This window comes from Molothrus aeneus, chromosome 8, assembly GCF_037042795.1.
Source record: "Molothrus aeneus isolate 106 chromosome 8, BPBGC_Maene_1.0, whole genome shotgun sequence".
NCBI lineage: Eukaryota > Metazoa > Chordata > Aves > Passeriformes > Icteridae > Molothrus > Molothrus aeneus.
In genome coordinates, this window is record NC_089653.1 from 14,667,788 (window position 1) to 14,692,325 (window position 24,538).

The window sequence follows — 24,538 nt, forward strand, 5'->3', positions numbered from 1 at the left end:
AATTTTTTTCCTCAGTAATATGGTTATAATCGTACTCAAGGACCTTGTACCAGCATTCTTCCTTTTATAATAAAGTCAAAAAGAAGAGACCAGTTTCAGCTTATGTACAATAAAAAAAACATATCCTTTAGAAATGATTGTCATGAGAAAAATGTGTCCACCCTACACTTTTTAATCCTCTAAAGACATACATGTATGCTTCAGTGGGTCTTTCCATTTGCATAAACAGGATACAGACTGTAAATTTTAAAGAGCAAGAGAATTAAAAAACCCAAACCCCCAGTACCTGGAATATAACATATACTTTTTTTTCATAATGTATGTGAAATTTAACTGTGCTGTGAGCAGTGGGTCACCAGTAGTAATTTTGTGCTTCATAGTAGCAGCAAATGAGTGAGATAAGCTTAGAAAACTTCATAGCAGGTTGGAAAATAAGAAACAATCAGCAGCATAATTGAGAATGGGCTCCACATGTAACAGGGCACACAGTGCATGGGGACTTTTCTTTGAGAGCTCAGCCTTGCAACAGGCACCATGTTCCTTGTGAGTTTGTCTTTATTTTAGTTTTGAGAAGACCTTTCTTTCCATAATTTTATTAAACAAATAGTCTGCATCTAAACAGTTTATTACATTACTTTTCAGCACTGTGGTTGTATTTCTCACAGTAGAGGTTGTTTATTTTCTGCAATTTGAATCCTTGGTGAAATTCACATTCTGTAGTCTTAATCCTCCAGTGGATTATCCAGGAGTACCCATGGCAGTTTATATTTTGGTTTTTAGCAGAAATATTTTCTTGGCTGCTCATTAAATGAGGAATCCTCTCCTGAGAGTATTTGTTTCAACAGACTGTAATTGAGGTGATGTACTTCACAAGGAATATATGAATATATGTGAATAAAGAGAGACTTATCATTTCAGTCACACTTGGGTTTACCTTGGGAAGTTAGTTTCCATATGTAAATACGTGTGTGCACCAGTTGATGCAAATCCTTGAGTGAAGGAGAAGGAATTTGCAGTTGTTCTCTTTTCTACACTTTGGATTTCTCCAGGTTTCTGTTCTGTGAGGGCTCAAGTGCTTGGCTACAGCCATCTCCAGATTCAAGCCATTTTTGATGCTCCTTGTCTGGAAAGGATCTCAGCTGTGCTACCTCTGCTTAGCACAATAGTGAAGTTAGATCAAGGCAGCCATGAGGAGATCTTCACAGTTTGCAGAGAGGGACAGATTGCATTGCTGTTAGTAAGAAGGTGAATTTTAAATAAAGCCAGTGCAGCAGATTAGAGAATGGAAAAATGCCAAACTGATTATACTTAAAGATGTTGGAGACAAAAAATGGTGGAATCCAATACATAAATAAATATTTACAGGATGTAAAAAACGAACAAAGGTGCCTAGAGAAATAGAGTACGGGTAATCAATAAGTACTTCTTTAAATATGCACTATACAAAGTAAACAAAAAGGAGAGAAAATATTGATCAACATGTGTTGAAAGCTGGTGACAGGGATTAATCTGACTGCACAAAAGACTCAAAACTCCGCATAGTTGTTTTAGCAAGATAATATTGTCTGGTCTCTGAATTGCTTTTATCTTGGCAAGGCTTATTCTAAAGCATCTTTAACAAGGCAGTGATCGCTATTCAGGACTGACAAAAGAGCATAGCTGTATTAAACTCACAATTTCTCAAAAAGAAATAGCAAGAGAAAAAATAAAGTATTTAATGAGGACTGTTGAAAGAAAATCAAAATTAAGCCTAGTGCACACATTATTCAAATCAATTTATTTTCATGACCAGATTTTTTTAAATTGTTATTTATATGGAATGTTTAAGTGAAACTGCAGTTCATAACTATGTATGGTCTAGTTGGGGCTTAGGCAGGAGGTGCTGACATCTGTATTCAGGCAGAACAGGTTAGCAATTGCTGAAATGAAGAGTTTTTGAATAAGTTTCAGTGTGATTACATCAATGTAAGAATTCAAATTTGTTAGATTTGTGCATTACTGTGGAAATGGAAGGAGGTGGGTAACTCTGTTTGCACAATTGCTTTTAACAGCAAACAAATAAACAAAACAAAAGACATTAAACCCCAAACATTTAGTTCAGTGCCAGTAAGGATTTACTGTCTAGATCCAGATTTTGTACCTCCCAGAGAGGAATAGGCCTAAAGCTGTACTGGAATCACATTTAGTGCAATGTGAACAGGATCTCCTTTTGAATTACAAGTTCTCCAGTTATATTTTAGACAGGTGAAAAATCTATTTGCTTCTTTTAATTTTTAAGATAGTGTTTTAGAAATACGATTTTTAGAATTTCAAATTTAAATGATGGGGAAATGTCAGCAGAAGCTGAGGATATTTTCTATCTTAGATCACTGTAGTGTTGTTTGAGAAAGCAAGTAGACAAGTAATTAAAAAAATCAAGATTTGATACTGTAATTTTATTTTTAATAGCTTCCAAAATAATAACTGGATCTTGAAAGAGACAGATGCTTGTGTTTAAGATTCCAAATGTTTAGTAACAGCACTGTGATATTCATTCTTGAAAAATTATTAATTAGTACTGATTAGGGTACTGCACATAGTCTTTAGTGATTTGCCTAGATTTACCTTGGTGTTTTCATACAATATTTGTTATGAACCTGAGAGTTCCAAACTTGGAGCTGCTGCCACCGACTTGGCGTGTGTGCCTGGTGTTCCCATGGATGGGGGTGCCTGCACTGAGAGCTCCAGCCTAGGCAGGAAGTGTGGGTTTGTCAGCATCCAGGGCTTGGACTGTGCTCTGATAATCCCACGTGTTGCCTTTCCACCTGGAATTCGTGGATGAAAATACTGGCTTGCACTTTGCATGTTTGGAGAAACTGATCTTTGAAGATGGCAATCTCTTTGGCATGTTCACATTTTGAACTAGAAAAGTGGTTGGAAGAATAAAAATATAATGCTTAAGAAGCTGTTGAATTGAATGTGTGAATCTCCAGCTGCTTATGAGCTCCTGTCTGCTGTCACGAAGGAGTGTTTTCTCTTATTTCCTTAGCTTTTTTCTTTTTTTTTTTTTACTTTCATTCTTTTACTGTTTTAAAGTTATTTAGAATATTATGAGATTTATAAAGAAAATCTGGGGTTTTTTTTAAAAAATAAACACCTATCAAAGCAATATCTGGTGCTTCATAGCAAGAGAGTCATTGGGTTCCATGCAAGTTCATTGAGTTTATTTTTTACTCTGGCATGTTTTGCATAAGCTTCAGGACATGGGAGCAAGGCATTGTAATCAATGCCTAAATCAAATCAAAAAACCTTACTCATTCAAATCAAAAAACCCTTACATTTTTGGGGTAGCTAAAGGAGAACTCTGACTCTTGTGGGACATCAGAAGAGCTCTGATTGTTCTTTCCTTAGGCCAAAAAAACTCCATGGTGGTAGGACTCTTTATCCTATTGATGGTAAAATCTTTGTTAAGAAAAGCTGAAAAACAGCATGTATGGCAGAGAAAAGATTAAACTGTCCTGACTGTCATTATTATGTATCTCTCAGAGTGTACTGGGGCCATTTTCTAAAACTTCTGAGGAAGCCCCAGCTGCATGAACCTTACTAGAGGGGGGGGGTTCAGAGAAGCACCCATTCTGTGGAGGAATTTATCCAGGCCAGATCTCCAAGAATCTGTGCATCATTAGTGAAGCCATGAGGTGCTGCAGCTGCCTTTTGGCAGGTGTGTTCTGTGCTTGCCTAACGTGCCCTTTGCTGCCCACAGAGAGCGAGGAGGTGTACCAGCGCCAGGTGCTGTCCATCGCCTGCATCGTCTTCGGCATCGTCGTGGTGGGCATGCTGTGTGCAGCCTTCTACTTCAAAACAAAGTAAGAGCCTTCCTCTGCTGTGACTGGGGTTTAGCTGCTGTCCTCTTTACAGCCTTACAGCCCTTCAGCTTCTCCCCTCCTTCTGAAGTGGCTGTTTTCTCTGGTCCAACTACAGCAGTTCCCCATGGCTGCATGAAGTCCTCCCGAAAACATAGACAGGAGCAATGTGTGTACATTCTTTCTATTTTCTGATATCACAAAAGAATAGATTGTGTCATATCCACTTTTTTTTTTGATAGTAATAATTTTGTGTCATTTACCATCACTGCAATAATCACTTTGCTCTTCTGAAAACAATAGGTTAAACATACCATCTCCTTTTTGCATTTCATTTCATATCCCTGAATGTTCATTTCTGTATGCTGAGAGCAAAAGTAAAGTTAGAAATGTAGAAACAAGTCCTCTGCAGATATCTGTAACCTGTAGCTAATACAGCAGCCTGTTGATGAAGATGCATATGAGTGCCTGTAACACAGAAGCACTTTGACCTATTCAAGTAGTGAAATCATCTGGACTAAACTATTTTCAAGTGAAATACTGTCCACTCTGTTCTTTTCCCAACTGAATATTATTTTATAATATTTATTTTGATGTGTGTAATCTGAGTTGCAAAAACCTCATAGCAGTTACATGACATGCTTGTCAGTGCCCCTGTATCAATAAATATCTTCTATATGGTGGTCATCCTTCATTCCAGCTGGAGTTAATGAGAGAACACAAATCAATATAAAAAAGTACCTGCATGAGGCTAGTCAGGGTGGCTGAGCATCAAAAATGTGAAGAATGGCACTATTTAAAAGTTTGGATGTTTGTCTGAAACCCTCTTTCTAGAATTTATTTTAATGTGTAGTAAATCTAACAAGGATTAGGTTTTATTTAGAAAAATACTTAAATTGACTTTTCTATTGGGGGGGGGAATCACCAGGTGTTTTTTTACCCCTTTTTCTTCCCCTCAAACTTCAGGGGTAGACCATGAGTGGAGATCTGAGTCAGTTCACAATTTTTCCTAATTATTATGATGTCTTGAGGGATTTTGTTAACTGTTGTGTGGACATCCAGAGTGACCATGATGCCAGCTGGGAAGGACAGACTGGCGGGACAGTTCCTCCCTGCCAACTCCTTTGCTGTAGTGTAAATGTGAGCAGAGACAGGCACTCTGGCACTGCCATTGGGAATGTCATTATGCATCTCAGATCTGCACATCTTAGAAGAAGGAGTGAGAATCTCCCTGGAAAGGCTTCTTGAGGGTTTTGCTGATGAGGAGAGTTTCAGAGAGGCAGGATGGGACTGTCAGTAGGAGGAACATGCAGTCAGTGGCTGAGCATCCTGAGAATAAGCCCCCCTGTTATTCACAGGGCCCCTCCTGCTCCTGCACTGCTTGGGGAGTGGTGAGAGCTGGGTTGGAACAGCCTGCAAAGCACCCTGGCTTTGATCAGCTGGTGAGGAGAGCTCAGTCTGAAAATAATGAGTGGGAATAACATTTGAAAGAGGAACTTACAGGACAACAGTGCATCATAACTCAGGAGCAGGTGGGGGTGTTGTGTCTGGGGCTTTGTCTGCATTATAAATATGAGAGTTACTGAGAAGAGCTGAAATGGGCTGGTGCCAGACTCTGGGAACTGAAGTTTGGAGAGTTAGGAGAAAATGAGCACCTCAGGTTCAGTCAGGAGGCCTCAGACGGTGTTCAAGGGAGGCTGATCAGTCCCTCACACCCTGGCTGTGGCTCCATCTGGTGCTGTCCAAAGAGGAAATAAAAGCGTCTGGGCTGGGTCTCATGGAGCCCAGGTAAACCTGTAAATGTAACATTGGCCAGTGTCTTAAGGATGCAAAACCCAACGGATCTGAAGTGCTTCAACACTTACCATATGTTAACTTTGAGTCAGCAGGTTTTTGGGAGCTTCTTTATCAGGCATATGGACCCTGACTGTGCTTAAGAATTATCCAAGGGTTATCTTGGGGTTTCATTTGACGTACAAAAAATGTAGAATATATTGCTAACAGATTTAGAAACTCTGAATAGTGCATCCATTAAGAGGGAAGTTTCCATGAAGATCCTGACTTACTTAGTCTGACAATTCTATAATACCAGCTGCTAGAAATAGTCACTTCCCTATAAGCCATTGAATTAAAAGTCCTTTTTTAAAATAGACTCAATCTGAGAAAGTTTAGGACTATAATTAAACTCTGTGCCCTTCCAATTATTCCTTTTAGGTTAATCAAGAAAGTGCTGGAAGTGTTAGCAGCAGATGAAGAGTACAGTAATGGGCTGCCCTTTACAGCTTAGACTTTTACAAATGACTAGTGACTTTATTTCTTGCTGAAGAAAGAACACTTCATTGCCAAATAACTCTAAAGTAGAACACATAAGGCCCATTTGTTTTGAAAACAAAACTTATAAAATAAATTTATTAATCAGCAAGTAACTTTGAATTATTAATGATTTCTAGTTTTATAGCTGTGCATCCTGTAGTTTGGCCAAATGAATATGCATAAACCTGATATTAATGTTAGGTTGCATGAACATAAAAGGAAATTAATGATTGGATTGTTTTTCTCAGCAAATTACCTTCAGGAATTTCAATTGTAATGTTAAAGACTACAGTAGTGAGGCTGAATTTCTGCAGTTTACTTACACGTGTTTATAAATATAGAAACAACTCTATTTATTTTTATAAATAAAACCAAAAATGTTTATGTTATTTTCTTTATTAAATTATCATTTTATATGTGTATGAAAGGTTCCCAAAATCTGATGCTGTGATCATGTTTCACTATCATTGTTCATACCTTACATAAAGTCATGCCAAAAATTCCTGAGGATTCCATAACCATTCTGGAGACCAAGCAAGAGGCTGGTTCTCCAGTAGGACATAGGAATAGATGTGCTAACTTCCTTAAGTGGATGTAATTTAGCTGGTCAGAAAATAGTTGTTCTTAAAAACACTAAAATTCCTTTTATTAATCTCCCCTGGAATTTTATGAGAAGCTGAAGAGCTCATTTGGACATTTTACAAATGAAATTGTTCAATTTCATTGGATTCAAAAATTAGTGGATATTAAAAACATTTTTAAAAGAGATGTTTCAGACTCAACTGACTAATTTAATTTGACACTATATTTCTTCAGATAATATATCTATTTAGATTATTCTAATATTTATTCTACCAGTTTTGGCTAAAGAAAATCTTGAACATTTTTGTGGAATTATTTTGAGAAATTATTTCCTCACCTACCTCTATTCATAGATGTTACTAATTCTGAGCTCCTAGCAATACTCAAAACACGCCACTCATATTTGTAACATGGTTACAATATAAATTCATTCCTTTCCATTTGCTTCAAAATAGGATGCAAGTAGAAAGCCTAAGAGGTGCTTGGGGTTCTGGATTTGTTATGGCTTGTTATGACCTGTACTCAGGAAACGAGCTGTAACAAATACATCTAACAGGTACTTACAATTGGTTGAATTCAAGCAAATGCTTACATTGTGTCACACTGAACCAAAACTAAGGGACTCAAGAAATATTAAAACTATGTTATTAAAATTGAATATCTGAACTGTGATACTTCTCACCACTTACTGTCATTTTGAGGGAACTTGTCCTCTCTCCCAGCCCTCTCCACTGAACACATAAGTCATTTTCTTCTGCTTTCGTACAGTTTCCAGCAGTAGACAGCGATTCCACTGTGAATAAGAAATTCAGATTAATTTTATATTTCATTCAGTGTCAAATTCACTGACACAAGATTCTATCAAGCTTAATGATGTCATAAGGGTTTCCAAAATCAAATCACAAGAAATTTTTCAAAATGCTGCTGAAGCTGCTTTGCTAAAATTCAAATTTCAGTATAGAAAGGCTGTATTTTCTTTAACTCTTAAAAATACTTGCCAGAAATCACTTCCTTTGGCAGTTTGGCTCAGCACCAGTTGCTGTCCAAAACCTGCTGGTGGTGTAATGAAATGCTGCTACTGGTGAGTCCTTGACATTCCTGGGTTGTTTCCAAGGCCATGGAAGGCTCACTGCTGGAGATGCATCTACTGGAGAGGGAAAGAAAGCAGGAAAGGAAAGAGTTAAAATTATATTGTGAAGTCTTTGCTCATCACTGTTTAAAGCTGATAGTCCCAGACCATGTAGCTTATCACCAAAAAAAACAAAAAACAAAAAAGAAACTGATAAAAGAGCTTAAATGTATTTGCTAACAGTTTTTGCCCAGCTAAGATAACTTTTTGCAGAAGATAAAAGTAATATTTAAAGTTTACTGTCTCATATCCTCTTTCATGTACAGAACTTAAAAAACTGTTTGTCACTTCCACTCAATACAGTATGGCAGAAGGTCTTTGTTAACAGTATAGTTATCTCCTGAATAATGCAAGGGATTCATCCAGAGGTATTCCTAGCTCTTACAGGGTGGATTATAGTATAATAACTCAAAAACTCATTCTCGGTGTCCATACTGACATTTTTTCCAGGTTTAAGCATATAAGCAGAAGCTGCTCTATACAAGATGTGTTATAGGTCAAGTCTAATCAGCCAGCAGAAATCTTTGATTCTTCATCAATTTTTATAGCCAGCAGGGGCTAATGCCTGTTTTATTTGCCAAAACCCTTTTTCTAAATCAGAGCAAAATGTTTCTTTTATTATTCACGCTGACTTGCAAGCTATTGTTAAATGTGCAATAGATGATCTTACAAAACCCTGCACTAGCACAACGAGCATACTATTATAGTGGTCTGAGAATAGAAGGTATTTTAAAACACAAGAGAGGGGGTTTTTTTCCCCTTTGTTAAGCCTTGCCAGGAAACAACGGCTGCACTGGAGTATCAGACATCAGTGAATTAGCTCAGCTGGCTAGCATGGTGAAGTTTTGAACAAAGGGAGCTGTGGCTATAAAAGTATCATGGCTCTAGCAGAAGATCAAGCGAGCTCTTTCTTACATGGCTTTTATTTCTCTCTGCAGGAAGCAAACCAAGCAGATCCACGAACAGCTGAAAGAAACGCAGAATAGGAAAACCTACAGCCTAAATGCTTCCAGCATGATGGCAAAGTCAGAGTGTATGGCACAAAGCCAAGTCCAGCTGCAAAATGTAAGTAATCCTGCCAGCTACAGCACTTAATAGCCTGGCTGAGTTCCTGCTGCTGATGGCAGCACATCGTCATGCTGCTATTAACATCTGAGCAATGGGAACCACAATTCTCACCCCTTTCATAAAATGTTTTCTATCAGGCCTCTTAATGGAAAGCAGGGATTTTTTGCTAAAGTTATTTCAATGGATCCTGGTATATTTGGTTCATGTGGCAGAGTTTGCTGAGCCCCCCAGCTCTGCATTCAGCAGTGGAAATTACTGTTATATTTTCCTGCAATACCCATAGATATCTGTATGTGTAGTGAGGGTCCTTGAACTTAAGTGATGTCACACCTTCCAATAATTTATGAACCTGCAGGAAAAAACGCAGAGATTTGTCACAGTTAATTCAGAGTGAACTCAAAATCTAGAACTAAATTTACACATGTAAACAAATGCCCAAGGGAAGACCGTGCAGATGGTCTCATTTTTCTGGTCTTTATTTAAAGGTACTTTAGTTTACAGAAAGAAATTAGTCTGTTCAAACTAAATTTGAAATATATTTAGTCATTTTCTGAATGTAATTATATGTAAGTCATTACAGTCTCGCAATCATGAAATATGCAAAGCGTGTTTGAAATAAGGAACTTGAAGACAACCAATTTATTTAGCCCTGGTATTTTTTTAGGAAGATATTTTTCAGTATATGTCATTCTCTTTCTCCTGCTCACACACAATCAGCACTGTCTTACTTTGAACAAAGCCTTTGGAAGAAGGATCCTGGTAAGCAATATAATAGGAAAATATAAAAGATATATAAAACCTTTCTAAATTATTTACTCCTTTAAAAAAAAAAGTATCTTAGTATTGCTTAAAGGAATGACTACCTTATTTGCCAGATTCCATCAAAATAGTGGGAGTTTAGCAAAAGTGAGCACTCATGCCCACTTAACCAATGACTTCTAAGCTCCTAGTTCACATCCAATTAATTTAAAGATAAATGTGAGCGCTTTTAACCAATTTAGAGTCAGCTGAACCTCCCTGCTAAGACAGAGAGGCTGTGAGAGCATTGCTTGTATTCACTGAAAGTTCTGTATTCACTGCTGTGGTGCCCCTATGCTCATGATATGCTTTGTAATTCAGGAAAAATAGATACTCTTCCAAGAAAGAAGATAGCTCCACTAAATTCACATAATCACATTTTGGGGAACCTCGTGCAATTTTTTCTCTTGCTTGCGGTTCATTCGGCCTTATATTATTTCTAGCCCCTAAAAAAGAGCTGTTGGGAGTGTTGTTGGTTGTAATGATGGCAGCAAAAGGTAAAGTTCATGATCCTTTTGTTCTATCCTATGAAATAAGTCTTGGCTAACACTAAGAATATGCTCTTTGGCATTTTCTCACTGTAATTGAGTGCAATATTTTGTCATTTTCTTTTGCCACAGCCATAGCCATAATGGCTGAAATAGCAGTTCATACATTCTGGACACAGAGATTGAACACCATCGTTATATTTACTATTTTAATCCAAATTTGATTTTCAGTTTTTATTTCTGTTCAGCCTGACATTATGAATGCTGTTAATTAACACACCATTTTCTTGTCCTTGTGGCTGCTTGCAGGCAACTGTTTTCTCCTTGCCATTAATGCATTTTCCCTTTGGGAAGATAGGAAGGAAGAAAAACAGAATGACCTTGTGCAGGATGCAGTTTAACAGTGTAATAGCAGTTTCTGTTGTTAGGAAGACTCTAGTGCAGGCATGCATGCAGGCAGCTCATGAAATACTTACAAAACTTGCCAGATTGGAGAGGGGGAAAGGGCAGGGGTTTGGGAGGCAGCAGAGAAGGGACTTTGGAAAGGTATTTTGTAGGAATGGCTGAGTGACTCCCCCTCAGAGACCAGAGATCTGCCTCGGGTGTACCTGCTGGGTGGAAAGGGCAGCAGGCAGCCTGGATGGGATTCCCATCTGCAGCTGCCACTGCCTGGGCCTGGGGAGAAATCCTAGTTCTCTTCATTGCTAGGAGCTAATAAATAAACTTAAACAAATGAGGACACTTACTTTCTGGAGGCTATTCCTCCAGTCTGGCATTTTGGTTTAGGTAATCCTGGAAGTTGTTTCTTTTCTCACTCCACGTGCTCCCCCTTCAAGCAAGAGTGTTTTCCCATTTTTGCCACCTTTCTGTCTTTCCCTAGAAGATAATCCCAGATTTTTCTCTTGTCTCTTTCAATAGACCTGGTGATGCTTTCATGCTTTTCACACAGCTCTTTCTTCTGCAGAGGAAAATGCTTTTGTGGAGACCTGAGAAAAGCTGCAAAAGGTTCCTTATTCTTGATGACTATTCTGAAAGAACCATCACCTTTTGACTGAGAGGTTGCTATATTTAGTAAAGGGCCCATCTATTTTTCCAAATGTGTTACTTTAGAAGGAGCTTTAACTTATTTCCCAAGGCCCAGGGTATACCAGACAAGGTTTCAAGTGGTTTGTGACTATAAAGACCTTGACCAATCTCAGTGAAGTAATTTTTCCTCCTATACTCAAGTGTATTACATCTCCTCCACTCCCTGCCTCTGCTCAGTTGTGATTCTGAAAAGTGAAATAAAGGGGTGGATTTTGTCAGGACAGCTGTGTTCTCTCCAAAGTCCCGCTGCTCATCACTGGTAATTGTGCTCATCTGTCTTATCCTCAGTAGCAATTTCAGTATTCTCTTAGAGGTACAAATTAGATGAAAAATACTGTGTACTGTAAGAAGGATTCATAAATATCTGTTTGAACACAGCTCCTAGGATTTCCTGAATCTCCTCCAAGTCCACTGCTTTTCCAAAACATTCTGGCAGCAACACACTTAAATTCTTGCTAGGTGGTTCTTGCTAGGGTTTCTAGCCTCTTGGATTTAAAGACTAATGCACTGGTAATCTTGCTATAGTTCTTCAGCCAGGAAGAGATGTGCCAGTTTTTAATCCAGGATCTTTGAGGTACCCAGGAGATTGAGATTCATTTCACCTAATGCTTCCCAAGTATTATGTACCCCATCCCAAAGAGATCATCCTGCTTTCAAGAGATATTTAAAGGACTACAGCAAACAGTCAGGTCTCCACATAATCAAAAGGAAGGAAATTGCCCTTCTCCCCATCTAGAGAGACAAGTGCTTGGTGCACCCTCACACACCATGCAGGTGGCAGGAGGAGCTGGGGTGGCTCCTGATTCCTACAGGAGCCACATGAAGTTAAGGGTTTCTTTTTAAATTCTCACAACTTGGTAAATATATCATGGAAAAAAAAATTTAAAAGATCAGCTGAAACCTTGACATTCCTTTAGTGATTCTGAGAATTGTCATGGCTTTTTAAAGTGGCCTTTTTCATCCTCATGGTTTTTAATACCTTCTCCCATGGTACTAAGGGGATCTATTAATTTCCCATCACTGTCCCTCTGAGGTGGTTAATATGCTTTTCATGCTGTTCTGTGTGGTTTCAATTTTCACTACACTTGTTTCTAGTAGCTTGCAACCACTAGCTTCAGGTTTCTGACATTCTTATAATGAGGGACCAAAAAAATGTCCCTTTTGCATCTTGTTGCCTTTTGTTCCTAGTAGTAGGAAATAAAATCTTTTCATTCACTGTGATAGAAATGCAATTAATATATGTCAAGATAGAGATAAGTTAAATCTTTAAAGGATTACTCTGTGGGTTTACATGAATTGCCATTTGATTTATCAGCTGAGATCAAGAGCAAATTTCCCATTTCTGTATCACATGGCTACTTAGGAAGAACTGCCAGAATAGACAAACCTGAATTTACTGTCCTCTGTCTTGAGGCAGTGTTGGCAACAAAACATACAACAAAACATAGGGGAACAGTAAGGATGTTAAATGTACCACCTGATGAGCTTTTGTGCAAGCTCAGCCCCCTCAGAAAAATCTCTGGCTCTGTTCCTCCTTGAGACAACCTCTCTGAATGTCATTTCAAGCTGACCCCTCTGCTTCTCAGTTCTTTCTGAAATGGAATCCCCACATCACCTCTCTTCCAGTGCCACGTGAATTTCTGGGCCTTTCACTATTTTGGGGAATCACTGAAGGGGAGGAGCTGAGTAGAGCCCAGGGAGGGATGGGTGCTTTGGTTTGCATAGCACCAGCTGAGTAGAGCCAGGGGAGGGATGGGTGCTTTGGTTTGCATAGCACCAGCTGAGTAAAGCCAGGGGAGGGATGGGTGTTTGGTTTGCATAACACCAGGACAGCAGTGTCAGGCTGCTCTGGAGCATTCCAGTGGCATTTGTTATCCCTGAGCCCTGCATTTCAGAAGAGGGAATTCAAGGCATAGAGCAGAGGAGTTATGTGCTCACAGCAATGCAGCAGGTCAGTGACAAAGGCTGATTTCTTGTCTGCTGGCTCAGGCCACCTTCTCAGATTCACTTAGCATTAACTAGCAGGGGGTGGAATTTTTACTGTCAGAGAGTTGAGTAATTGCACATAATAGATTATTTTCTCCATGAAACAATGAAAAATGGAAAATTTGCAATTTTTTTAAAGCAATCATTATTCTTTAATTTATTTAGCCATATGCCTCAGTGTTTTTCAGTAATTGCTCAAACAAGAACAGATAATTAACCAAGAAGGCAAAAAAAAAAACCCAAAAAACACATTAAAAACCCCAGATACAGATAAGCTTTCAGTGATGCTTTCAAGGCCTGTTACTGTAACAGGCCTTTGAAAGGGTTTCACAGCTTTTTCTCCCTCATGGCTGAGCATTCAGCAGCTCACAGTAGTCAGAGGCTTCCAAGGAGCTCAGCCCAGGTGAGAAGTGAGCTGTGAGAGCAGCAGGATGAACCCTGCTGGGATGTGGCTGGGGAATGATCCCTTGTTGTCCTCCTGGGGCACCAACTGATGCTGCTGTAAGCTCTTCACAAGAGTATGAAGGTGTTTTTCTCCAGAGGTGATCTTAGAGAATGGGTGTGGCACTTGGAGTTAAGCTAAATGAGAATAACCCAACTGTGTTTAAATATATTAAAATGTATTAATAGCATGGTGCATCCAGATCTGTTCAATTGCATTATTAGAATTCCCTGTATATTCACACCCTCAATTTAAACTAATTTCCATTTTCGTTGTAATGAATGTTATGACTGTGTATTAAGTGGTGTATCTGAAAAGGGGAAAAATGTTCAGTTAGGGGGTAAAAAATACCCTTTGTAGGCTGTGCCTGGGTGGTGCTGGGTGCTGGACCTTCAGTAAAATTTGCTGATCAGCATCAGGGCAGCTTCTGGTGTGCTGGTGTTCCTCAGCTGTGATGAGGAAAGTCTCTGTGTACCACTGTTCCAGCCCACATCCACCTGAAACAAGGATATAGCAAAAGGCACAGCTTCTCTCTGCTCTTCATGATGTACTTCTTACTCTTGGTCTTATGGGCCATTCAGGCCTTCAGTTTTGTACCATGAGCAAACTCAAAAAAAGGACAGAAATAGCTTCTTGGCACTAGCAAGCCATTCTTTACATAGCTCAAATTGATTTATTCAGGTCAGAAATCAAAGCCAGTTTCATTTCTGCAGCTGGCAGGAGAACTATTAAAGTTTAAAACCTTCACCAATGCGAGTACCTTAAAATCATATTTCTGTCTGAATATTTTATCTACAACATTTACAAGTGACATCTAAGATCATGGTAACTGAAAGTAATGAGAGCGGAATATATTTCTTCTTATTTTTTCAGTTGTGTTTACTTCATGCACGCAGCACCATTTTTCCATATTACCACTCACAGCTTTGCCTTCAGAAGCAGAAAAAAAGTGATTTTGTGTTTAACATGGGTATTTCACTCAACAGAAAGAAGAAGAGCAGTGGAGAAAAATTTGAAGAGCTGTTTTTTTATCTATAGAAATTGGTCATAAGAAGTGTGACTGGCTGGACTAAAAGTACCTGTAACCTATTTTTAAAAGGGAGTATTCCTGTACGACTTTCCTTTTTGATCTTGCTGAAGTCTACAGAAATGTAGATAAGAATAAGTGAGAGTCAGAAAATAACAGTCTGTTGTTATAAAGAGTTACTGGTCTTTTGTTAGACAAAACTAATAATTATGAAGAACTGTCTTTTGAAAGAGTGCTTACTATCCTCTCCATGAATTTTTATGCTATTGTATCATAACAAACATTTTTCACCACTGTGATTTTTTTCTCTAATAATTTAATTTGTATTTTCTTTCTAAAATATGTCATCATGTAATCACTGCCACAATACAAATTTATTTTAAAGATACCATGGACATCTAGGTGTCTACTACTAAAAATAAAAATTAAGGAAAACAGGCCTATTAGTTTTAGTGCAGGTCCTTGTAATGCAAAGTAAAAAGTAAGTCTGGAAAGAGCTTTGCTTTTTACACCTGAGTGGAAATGTGAGTTACCCTCTCATATCTCTGAGATATTGCCCAGTGACCACCAACAACATGGAATCTTCTGGTAAGCCAAAGTGCAGCTTTTTAGTGCAGCTTTTTCTATACTTCAACTTTATGGGCTCTATATCGGTTGAGAGACTTTTTTTTTTTTTTTTTTGAAACTGCAGTTGAATCACAAAGCAAAAAGAACAAATCTGTTCTTCATTTCTAGTGTCTGCTTTGCAGACCTTTGTGTCTCACTCTGTGCCCAGAGACTGCCCTATGCCCACACCTGCCACAAGAAGAATTATGTTTATGCTGTTCTTACTAGCACAGATACTCCCAGGTCAAAAGTTTCAGACTGGTTCAGAGAGATACCTGGCTCTGTGGATAGGATTCAAATATTTTTCTTACTTATCTGATGACACAAGTGCTGTTTCAGTTTGGTTTTGATAGTTGTACATGCTGATGATGAATGCAGTGTTTGACTGAAATCACCAAAGGACCCAAGAAGTTGCTGGCTGTCCTCTGAAATGTGTTTTGTGATCTGTCTCTGTATGGACAGCCACAAAAACAGACTTCTAGTCAAAGAGATCGGTGTTCCCATCATTGTGGGCAGATCAGTCTGTAATTTTTCTGCTAAGGCTGATATCAGTGTTTTGATGTGCAGAACGTAATGGGGGTAATGGTTAACCAGCCCTTTCTGCTGTGTAAACAATGCTGAATTAATGTATTACTTGCAATGCCTAATTCTGATTTTAAAATGCACTAGAGCACTTCTTATCCCTCTCTGATATGAATTCGGAGTGAATAGCATCAACAATGTACTTTGTCTTGTGAGTATTAATTAATGTTATTCTCTCTGCCGCAGTATTCAAAGCCAGATAGGCACCCGGGGCCCATTCTGCACAAAGTTATGGAGTCTAGTTTTTCAGGCACCCAGTCTTTCCCAGAGGCCTTGTCTCCTGACAGAGGAACCCAGCCCATCAAGCACCACAGGTGAGCAAACATCTGTCTGTGAGAGCTGCCTGGGAGGCTGTAGAGCTGCTGATCCGTGTGCAAGGTTATGCTGTGCTGGCTCTGGGTGAGCTGCTGAGTGCCCTGGTGCCAGCAGAGCCTCAGCCAGCTTATTAACCAGATGTCCAAGCATTTTCTTAGCTGCAGACATAAAAGGTAATAGGGATGCTCACTGCCTTCCTCTGTGGGTTGTGCCAGTCCTGCAGGAAGCATTTACAGGCCCCATCCGAGCTGCAGGCACAGCCCAGCCAGTGGAACAGCTGTAGGAGGAGGAGCCATTAAAAACAAGACTTTCCTTATCAATGTTCATGAAGTTAATGACTCATTGCTGCAGAAAAACTTGGTTGCAAACTTCCAGCCCTTTTTTGGAGTTTTCTTAAACAAAAGACACATGAATTGAATAATGAATTATTTATGAAAACATGGTGGCCTTTGAAAGCAAGGCTTAAAAAAGTTTGGATGGTTGTTTCCAAGAGGAAAAAAAAAGAGGAATGTCACCCATCACTGGATGAGATTTAGATTAGAATTCTGCTTCTAACATGTTTTTGGATGAGAAAGATTGCAGGTGCTTCATTACAGGACTAGAAACCAAACTGGAGTCTGGTACAAGCAATAATGTTGGTGGAATGACAGTGGTAACATCTGGTCCAGTGCACAGAGAGAGAAAAAAAGGCTGAGAAAAATGAGTTTGGAATTTTTTCAGCTAGCTAATCTGGATTGGAAGACATGTTTATTAAAAGGATTTTCTTTTTTAATTACTTTTTAAAAAGTCTGGGATTGCATGAGGTTATGATCTGGCTTCTGTAGTATTTGGTGCATTTTCAGTGCAGTCTCCCAGCCAGCTATTTGTTTTCTCGTTTGAATAAGTGATCTGCTTAACCTACAAAGTGCCACATGTAAACCAGAAAGGGATATTTGGGTTCTATCTACTTTTACTTTACTTAAGCCTTTAATTTGACATGAAAAAAATAATACCAGTTGTCATGTCAGATCCGTTTCTTAGGTCTTTTTCCTTATTACACAGAAATTTTCAAAACATGCTTAATAATTTTATTAAGCATAGATGAACTATGGGGCTGTTTCCTAGAATGCTTTCTACAGAAGTCTAGGAAGAATTTTATCACCATTTAGTCACAACATGAAGTTCAGAAAAAAACTCATTCCCTTACTTTTTAATAGTGTGATTGCAATATCCAAGAAATGTCTTTGCTTCAGAACTATTGTAAGTGGGATGACTAGTTAATTTATAAAGAATTTTTTTGCTTTTTAAAGCTTAAAGTTGATTATACAAGGTCCTTGTTTTATAAAAAGTCAACAGAGTTGAACGTTTAAGACTTACAAGACTGTCTTTAATTTATGTACCATGTAAGAGCTTCCTAATTTATTTTCTAAATAGCGTTCACTGTGGACAAATGGTCAAATGAGGATTTTATACCAAATATCTCTTCATTTCATTCCAAACCTGACTGAGCCTGGAAAAAGTCTATCAGCTCTGCAGGTTCTCTCTTTTGGGCTGTTCTAAATTCTATTGTTGTTTTATTTCTGCTTGCTACAGAAATACTTTGCTCTACATCCAGACCTGTTTTCTCTGCTGGTATTTTCAAGGACACTAATGATGGGTGATCATTTCTTAAAATCAGGAGCTGGTGGTTACCAGGTCCTGAAAGTAATAAATCTTGGCCTCGAAGTAAGACTGTCAGTGTAGAGAACCATTTGGAGTTGTTGAAATGTGACTGACAGAGACTGGCTAATTATTTCACTCAGAATATGGATAATAGCAATTTTCTGTCTCAAAAAACCTCAGCTACAGAAAAAGAATTAATGCAGAGATTAGGTTGAAAACTGAAATTTAATCTCAAAAAATATGTAGCCTGTGTTATTACTAATCTCCTAAAATATTTTGCCTGTGTCGTGCACTGCTGCTACCATAGAGGAATGTTGCATCTTCTGCTTGCATATGTAAAATAACTCTTAGAACTGTCAGAATTCAAAATTAACAAATGTGTTTAATCAGTAAACTTCCTGCAATGTATACAATGTGCTCAAAAATTTGTCTTGGATGATCTGTTGATCTTGGTAAAAAGGAAACCCATACTGCCTTATTTTCTGATAGATAGAAATAATTAGAGTTTTGTTAATTATGGGTTGAGTTGTGATCCCTTTGAATAGCAGTTTCCTTGGTAATTAGTCATCCTGACTTTCATTCATGGATGCAGTCATCCTTGATTTTAGAGGGATTCATTTCAGAGAATGCCATGATGAAAGCCAAATGTAGAGGCTTTCAGCCTGGAGCAGTTGTATTGTCTTACAAAAATGCCAAAATAGGATAAACTTACCCTAAAATTAATAATAATTTGTGTTTTCATTTTTAATGAACTTTTCACACCACAAAAAACATGGAAAATATTTTTTTTTTCATTTGCTAAGCGTTTTATTCTTTATGCTGCTGATATAAGTGATTCAGTTTACAGTAGAGGAAAGAGTAAATTAAAGTTATTCTGTAAATAAGGCTATTGAATTTCAAAGAGCAAGTATAGATAAACTAAAGCAACTAGGAATGTAAAGGCAGAGGAAGCCTGAAAGGAAGAAGGTGTAAGGAATCTGCTCTTTTCCCAAAGAAAAAGCAAAACAGATGATGGGACAGAGATAATAACTGAAGCAGTTAGGGAAATCCTGAATTAATAGACTTCATTTTTTATTGCATCATTGGGATGACTATTTGAGGACAAAGGTTGAATATGAACAGAACCAAATGTATGAAAATAGACATTCCTACAGTCAAAGTGGAAGTAAAATGTGGAAATCAAAGCTCTCAAGATGGTTAATCAAGTTTGGTTAATCTTGATCCAAAAAAAAAAAATTGGAAGAACAAAATTTCATGTCTGGAAGCAAAATCTATAAAAATGGGAACTTTGAGATGAGATGATGGATTAGCAAGTGTCAAATATTTAGGAAGATGAAGAATTTATAAAAGTAGGAACCAATTATGCTGAATCTGAATAGTCAAGATTTTAGGATAAATGTGGGGGAAGAAGATTCTTGCGGTAAATATAATAAAGGCAAAAATTGTTTTACTGTCCTACCAACAGCAGGTACTGCAACATATGCACTGATGATTGCATTTGTGTTTGGTGGGCTGAGTTAGATCTCTACACAAGCTCAGTCACTGCTGTCATGTGTCTAATGCCTTTAAAGGGAGAACGTAGGGAGAGGCCGAAAACTCTGATGTGCATACACAGAGGTGCTGAAAAGGCAGATGTTAAGGACTTGTGTTGAGAAGGTAGGACATTCACCAGTGCAGCACTCAAAGGATCAGCCAACTTTCTTTGTGCCAAGGTCACTGAACAAAGCTGGAACACAGCACAGTGTGAGAATGCAGCACTGTAATCTCACCTGGCTAAAATGGCCTCCCAGTTGCCATGGACTCACACTGCATTCCCAAGCCAAGATGAGGAATGATTCATGTTCCATGGAAAGTGTCACAAGTCTGTCTTATGTCAGTCTTCAGGAGACTGGAAAGGGTGTGTGACTGCTGCTTATGAATACATGAGAGCAAGCACAACGAGAAGTAAAAGACCTATTTAAAAGGAAGGAGTGCGGTGGCACATAGACCTGCTGAATATTCATAAGAATTAATTTTAAACTGGAAAGAAGTCTCAAAGTTTTCAATATAGAACAACTTTCTGTAATAGTAACCTGGATATGATCATCAATTTAGGATGGAGGTTGATCAGTGCACTACAGGAAGAATATGATGAGGTTATGGCAGATGATTAAACTCAGTGCATCTGATGTACCTTGAATGCTCTGTTCCCTTTTCTGTTGTTCTATCACCAGGATGATGACCAGATGACACAGGTAGCATTGAGGGATTGTCATAGAGTTCCAAATTCCCTGAGTAGCCTCAAACAGACTATTCCAAATAGGAGAATGTTATGAAGGAATCAATAATGCTCACATTTCAGAAACCAAGAGATTTGTAGCTGTAGACTGTATTTATTAATTCTGAAAACAGCTGAAAGTCTCAGTAGTTGATCCATACAAATGTTAGCAGTAGATTGTCTAACAGCCTAAAAAGGTGGCTCTGAGGGAGTATCAGAGGACACGGCCTGGGAGCTGGCTCAGGAGTATGTATTTACTGGGTGGTTTGTAATTAATTCAGAAGTAGTACAGAAGGATCCCAGAGTTACTGTAAAAACACTGCTGGTCTTCTCTTCATAAAACTGGGTAACTGCATTTGGAGTTGTGTATGTGCCCCAAGAAGAGAAGACTCCATCTGTAGGATCAGACTTTGTTTTCACTCAGTTTGCTCAACCCAAAGAAAATTCTCACACAAAACAACTGGCAAGAATGAATCCCAAGTTCTTCATTAACCTCAGGATGGTTGAACTGCCTTTTTCAAACCATTAATTCATCAAAACTGCACTTCTCCCTAGTTTATGCATCACTTGTGAACCACTTAGTGCATATTCGGATGTTTTGATTCTGGAGTAATTGATTGATAGATTTTAAGGACATATCTGCTACAGCTTTATGTATTGGTCTATTTTATTGAATGGCTCACTTATGTGGGCTGGTTTCTTTTACCCAGTTAGACTGGAGTGCAGGAAGGAAGAAACCACAATGTTGGCTAAAGGAAAATAAATTCCCTGAAGAAATCAAAAAACCATTTTTTGCCTCAGAGGGAGGAATTTTTCTCATGAGTGATAGAGAAGTCTGAGAGGGACATTACATTTTCATTGCTGATCTTCATATCAGTTCTGTGTAAAAGGAAAAGCTTTGTGCTGGAGATCCTTTTCCATAGAACTTTTAACAGAAATTCTTAGGGGGTTTTTTGGTGCCTGGAGAAACAACTGTTATCCTGCAGCTTGCAGCTGCACTGTCTATAAGTATTTCCTGATCTTTAATGAATTTTTCTTGTCCGTGACCTCAAATGATTTTTGTTCATTCTTCCTTTGGTTTTGTTTTGTTTTGTGTTGGTTTTTTTTCTGGCAGAAATGTTGAAAGTATAAGAACCTGGCATTGGCAGCAAATTAGACTGTGTCAGGGCTGGAAGTTCTGTGGTTGCAGAACTGTGGCAGATCCCTTGGTCTCAACATTTCTGCAGTTTATACCCATTACCTCAGGTTTAGCTGTATGTGTTGAAATTACCTCTGTTAGAAATAGAGCTTTTGTGAATTTGCATATGGAGATAATGTACTCTCATCCAACAAGGAAGATGCTCAAAGTCATCAAACCAACCACAAATTAAACAATAAAAGTTTCCAACTTTAAAGATTTGTAACCAATCCGAAGTTTGCTTTTTACTTTTGGATTCCATTGATGACTACGCTCATGTCAATAAAAACCCCAAAAATTCATTATCCAGCACAAATTGTTAATTCACCTGCATCTTTTGAGATCCCCTGCTGTATTAATCTCAGGCTCTCCTGAGCAGAAATTGTCAATTATTTTGTGATGTGGTAGTGTTATTTTACAGAGTAGGAACTATAATTTGCAACTCAAACTCAGCCTTCAAAACTGAGAGGCCAGTATTTCAGGTTTTTAAAAAAGTTTTTTCACAGCCTCCTTAGTAGCAAAGGAAAAATCTTTTTAAGCAAGCATGAAAAAATCCTGGAGGGAATGTTATTGCTATGGGTTGTTGGTCTTTTCAATAGAAAGCACTAGGAAAGTAAAGGTGTGGAAGAAAACAGAGGTTAGACTGCAATGGAACACTGCTAGCCTGAGCAGTAGGATAGAGAGTGTTGAATTTATTTCTTCTTTTAATTTTGGGCAGAAAATGTTGATTTTAATGGGAATGTACACTCAAAGAGAATTTGTCCAAGGTGCTTGTTCCAAGAAAGAATTGCTCTGGGAGTAGATGTGGCCCTAACTGTAATTACAGTTCCCACTAGGTAAAAAAAATTGAATTACTTTTAAGTCACATTATAATACCAAAAAAGAAGCAAACTTATCAAAAGTCTTTTGCATTGCTGAATTCTGTCACAAGTTGGAATTATTCACACAGCCAAAAATAATGACTCGTAAAAGGCATCTAGAAAACCTCTGTTAAGTTATCATTAAAGATGTAAGAGACTATGAGGTAACACATGCATTTCTGAGACCCAGAAGATGCCAAGAGAAATAGAGTAGCTGAAAAATGAATATTCAGTCACGCCATGCAGTACTGAGACCTGTTAGCAGTAAAAATGGGCTATGCCTTGCCTTAGTTCTGTGTTCCCATATTTTTGCATTAGCAAATGTATGGTTTATATAGCAAAACCATGGATTCTAGATACTTTTTCATTCCAGTGTGAAATGAAAAAAAAAATCCATTCTCCTTCCAAAACACCAGACATTTACAAAACCGATTTTCTTAAATAAGTAGAAAATTATGACGTGTTTTTTATCGAGTTCAAGTTTCTGTTATATCATATAAAGAAACAGCATGGTATCAATATATATAAACAACAAAGCAATCTGTATATAAAACAGGAACAAAATAATACAGAACTACTGTTCAAGGTGGAGAAAACTTGTCTTAGCTTCTTCAATCTGCAGTTCATCAGCTTTGCTTATATTCTTCACTTACACTTTTTCTCAATTTAATGCTTTTGTATCAGGAAGCAGCACCTCACAGGATGATAGATAATAAATTGGGCTTTCAGTTTAGGATCTCATTTTGAATTCAGCTGTGGGTATGAGAGATCTGTATTGTTTGTCTATGCTGTCTGAGGACTCAACTCTCTATAGTAGGATTATGATATGCAGCATGGAAAGGAGAAGCATCCTTCATCAAGTGCACGAAAACATTTCATATAGTGGGCAATTATTTTCATTCCTAGAAAAGAGGTGATGTATTAAATAATGGCATAAGCAGCAGCTAATGGTGGATTGTACTATTATATTTCCATAGAGAATTTCTACTGACATCATAGACTGCCACAGCAAAATTTATAAGAACAGTAATCCATGCATTATTAATCCTGAACGTTTACTTGGCAGAATTTTATGCTTTTGGTGTGATAATTGTTACTGTACTCTTGGTGTTGTTCCTAGAAGTCTCTCTTCATGCTGCAGCCCAGGACAGAGAAGTGGGATGCTGCACAGAAATGCCTTTCGGAGGACTCCTCCCTTGCCTCGGGGTAGGTTCAATGGGATTGCAGGACCAGCATATCAACAGCTCCAGGAGTCCAGGATCACCGACCAGGACACCATACCTTGTCACGGGTGAGTAAAGCCATGCCTCAAGTGAGCCCCTTTGGGGCTTTGAAAAGAAAATCATGCACATTGCAGAGTTGGTTTCTGTACATAGCTTCATACAGGTTTGTCTTCAAAAATGCACAAATGCTGCTTTTCCTTTCCTTTTTAAATTCAGTTTATTAGAGCACTGAGCTGAGCTGTACATAAGGTCTGGGTCTCAGAAGTGCTCCTGAGAACCTGCAGCTGCCTTTGAAGTCTTTTGCAATTGCTGAGATACTTTGCATAGTATTTACATATCCCTATAGATTTCCAAAGACTTTCCAGAATATTACAAGCATATTTCATATGAAAATAGGAGTGATATCTGGAATGGAATAAAAACCCCACCCAGTTTCACCTGTAAGTCACAGTGAAACTCTTCACTCTGACTTACAGGTGAAACTGATGGGGTTGGGTGTCTGGTGACTTCTTTTAAACAAGTTTGACTCACACTTGTGTCATTGTTACTGCTTGCTTCTGAGGAAAAAAATTGTTTATTGCCTCTTGCAGTAAAAATATTGTTCATTTGTGTGATATGTGCATATAATTCCTGGTGAAAATTTCCTACTGCAGTTGGCCATCCTTGCAGAAAGGAGCAGCAGGCAGCCTTCCCGCTCCAGTGGCAGCATCGTGTGATGCAGGCTCTGGGAGGTGCCAGAGCCTCCTCCCAGGCTGAGGAGTGAGGCACAGCAAAGCTGTGGGTAATTGTATTTACTCTTGTCTAGGAAATCAGTGTGTGACCTTACAAGTATCAGCTTGTACTGGCCTGTATTTTGAATTTGCAGTTCTGCAAAATTTGATATTGGGGCCAGACTGTGACCCCTGCTGGCCTCAATCCACTTAAGCACTTGATCTATATTTTGTGCACTAAGGATGTGTACCCTCTAAATATCTGCTGTGTTGTTCTAAATATTCACAGTGTTGGTGTTCTCATCAAATTTCCAGCCCAAATGAAAAGTTCCCTTGTCCCCTGCAGAATTTACACTACTTCCTTTCTTCTCCTTTTCCACCTCCATCTTTCCCTGTTGGGATGCAC

At 38.4% G+C, this 24,538-nt stretch overlaps 1 protein-coding gene across 1 annotated transcript in view; it reads left to right on the forward strand.

Annotated features, from left to right (window-relative positions):
• NRG3 (neuregulin 3) overlaps nucleotides 1-24,538 on the forward strand; it is a 345,643-nt gene that overhangs the window by 307,087 nt on the left and 14,018 nt on the right. Inside the window, exons 5-8 of the mRNA XM_066555046.1 lie at nucleotides 3,743-3,845; nucleotides 8,805-8,931; nucleotides 16,136-16,263; nucleotides 23,320-23,490. Coding sequence (XP_066411143.1) covers nucleotides 3,743-3,845; nucleotides 8,805-8,931; nucleotides 16,136-16,263; nucleotides 23,320-23,490 — 529 coding nt within the window. The remainder of the gene's footprint in view (nucleotides 1-3,742; nucleotides 3,846-8,804; nucleotides 8,932-16,135; nucleotides 16,264-23,319; nucleotides 23,491-24,538) is intronic.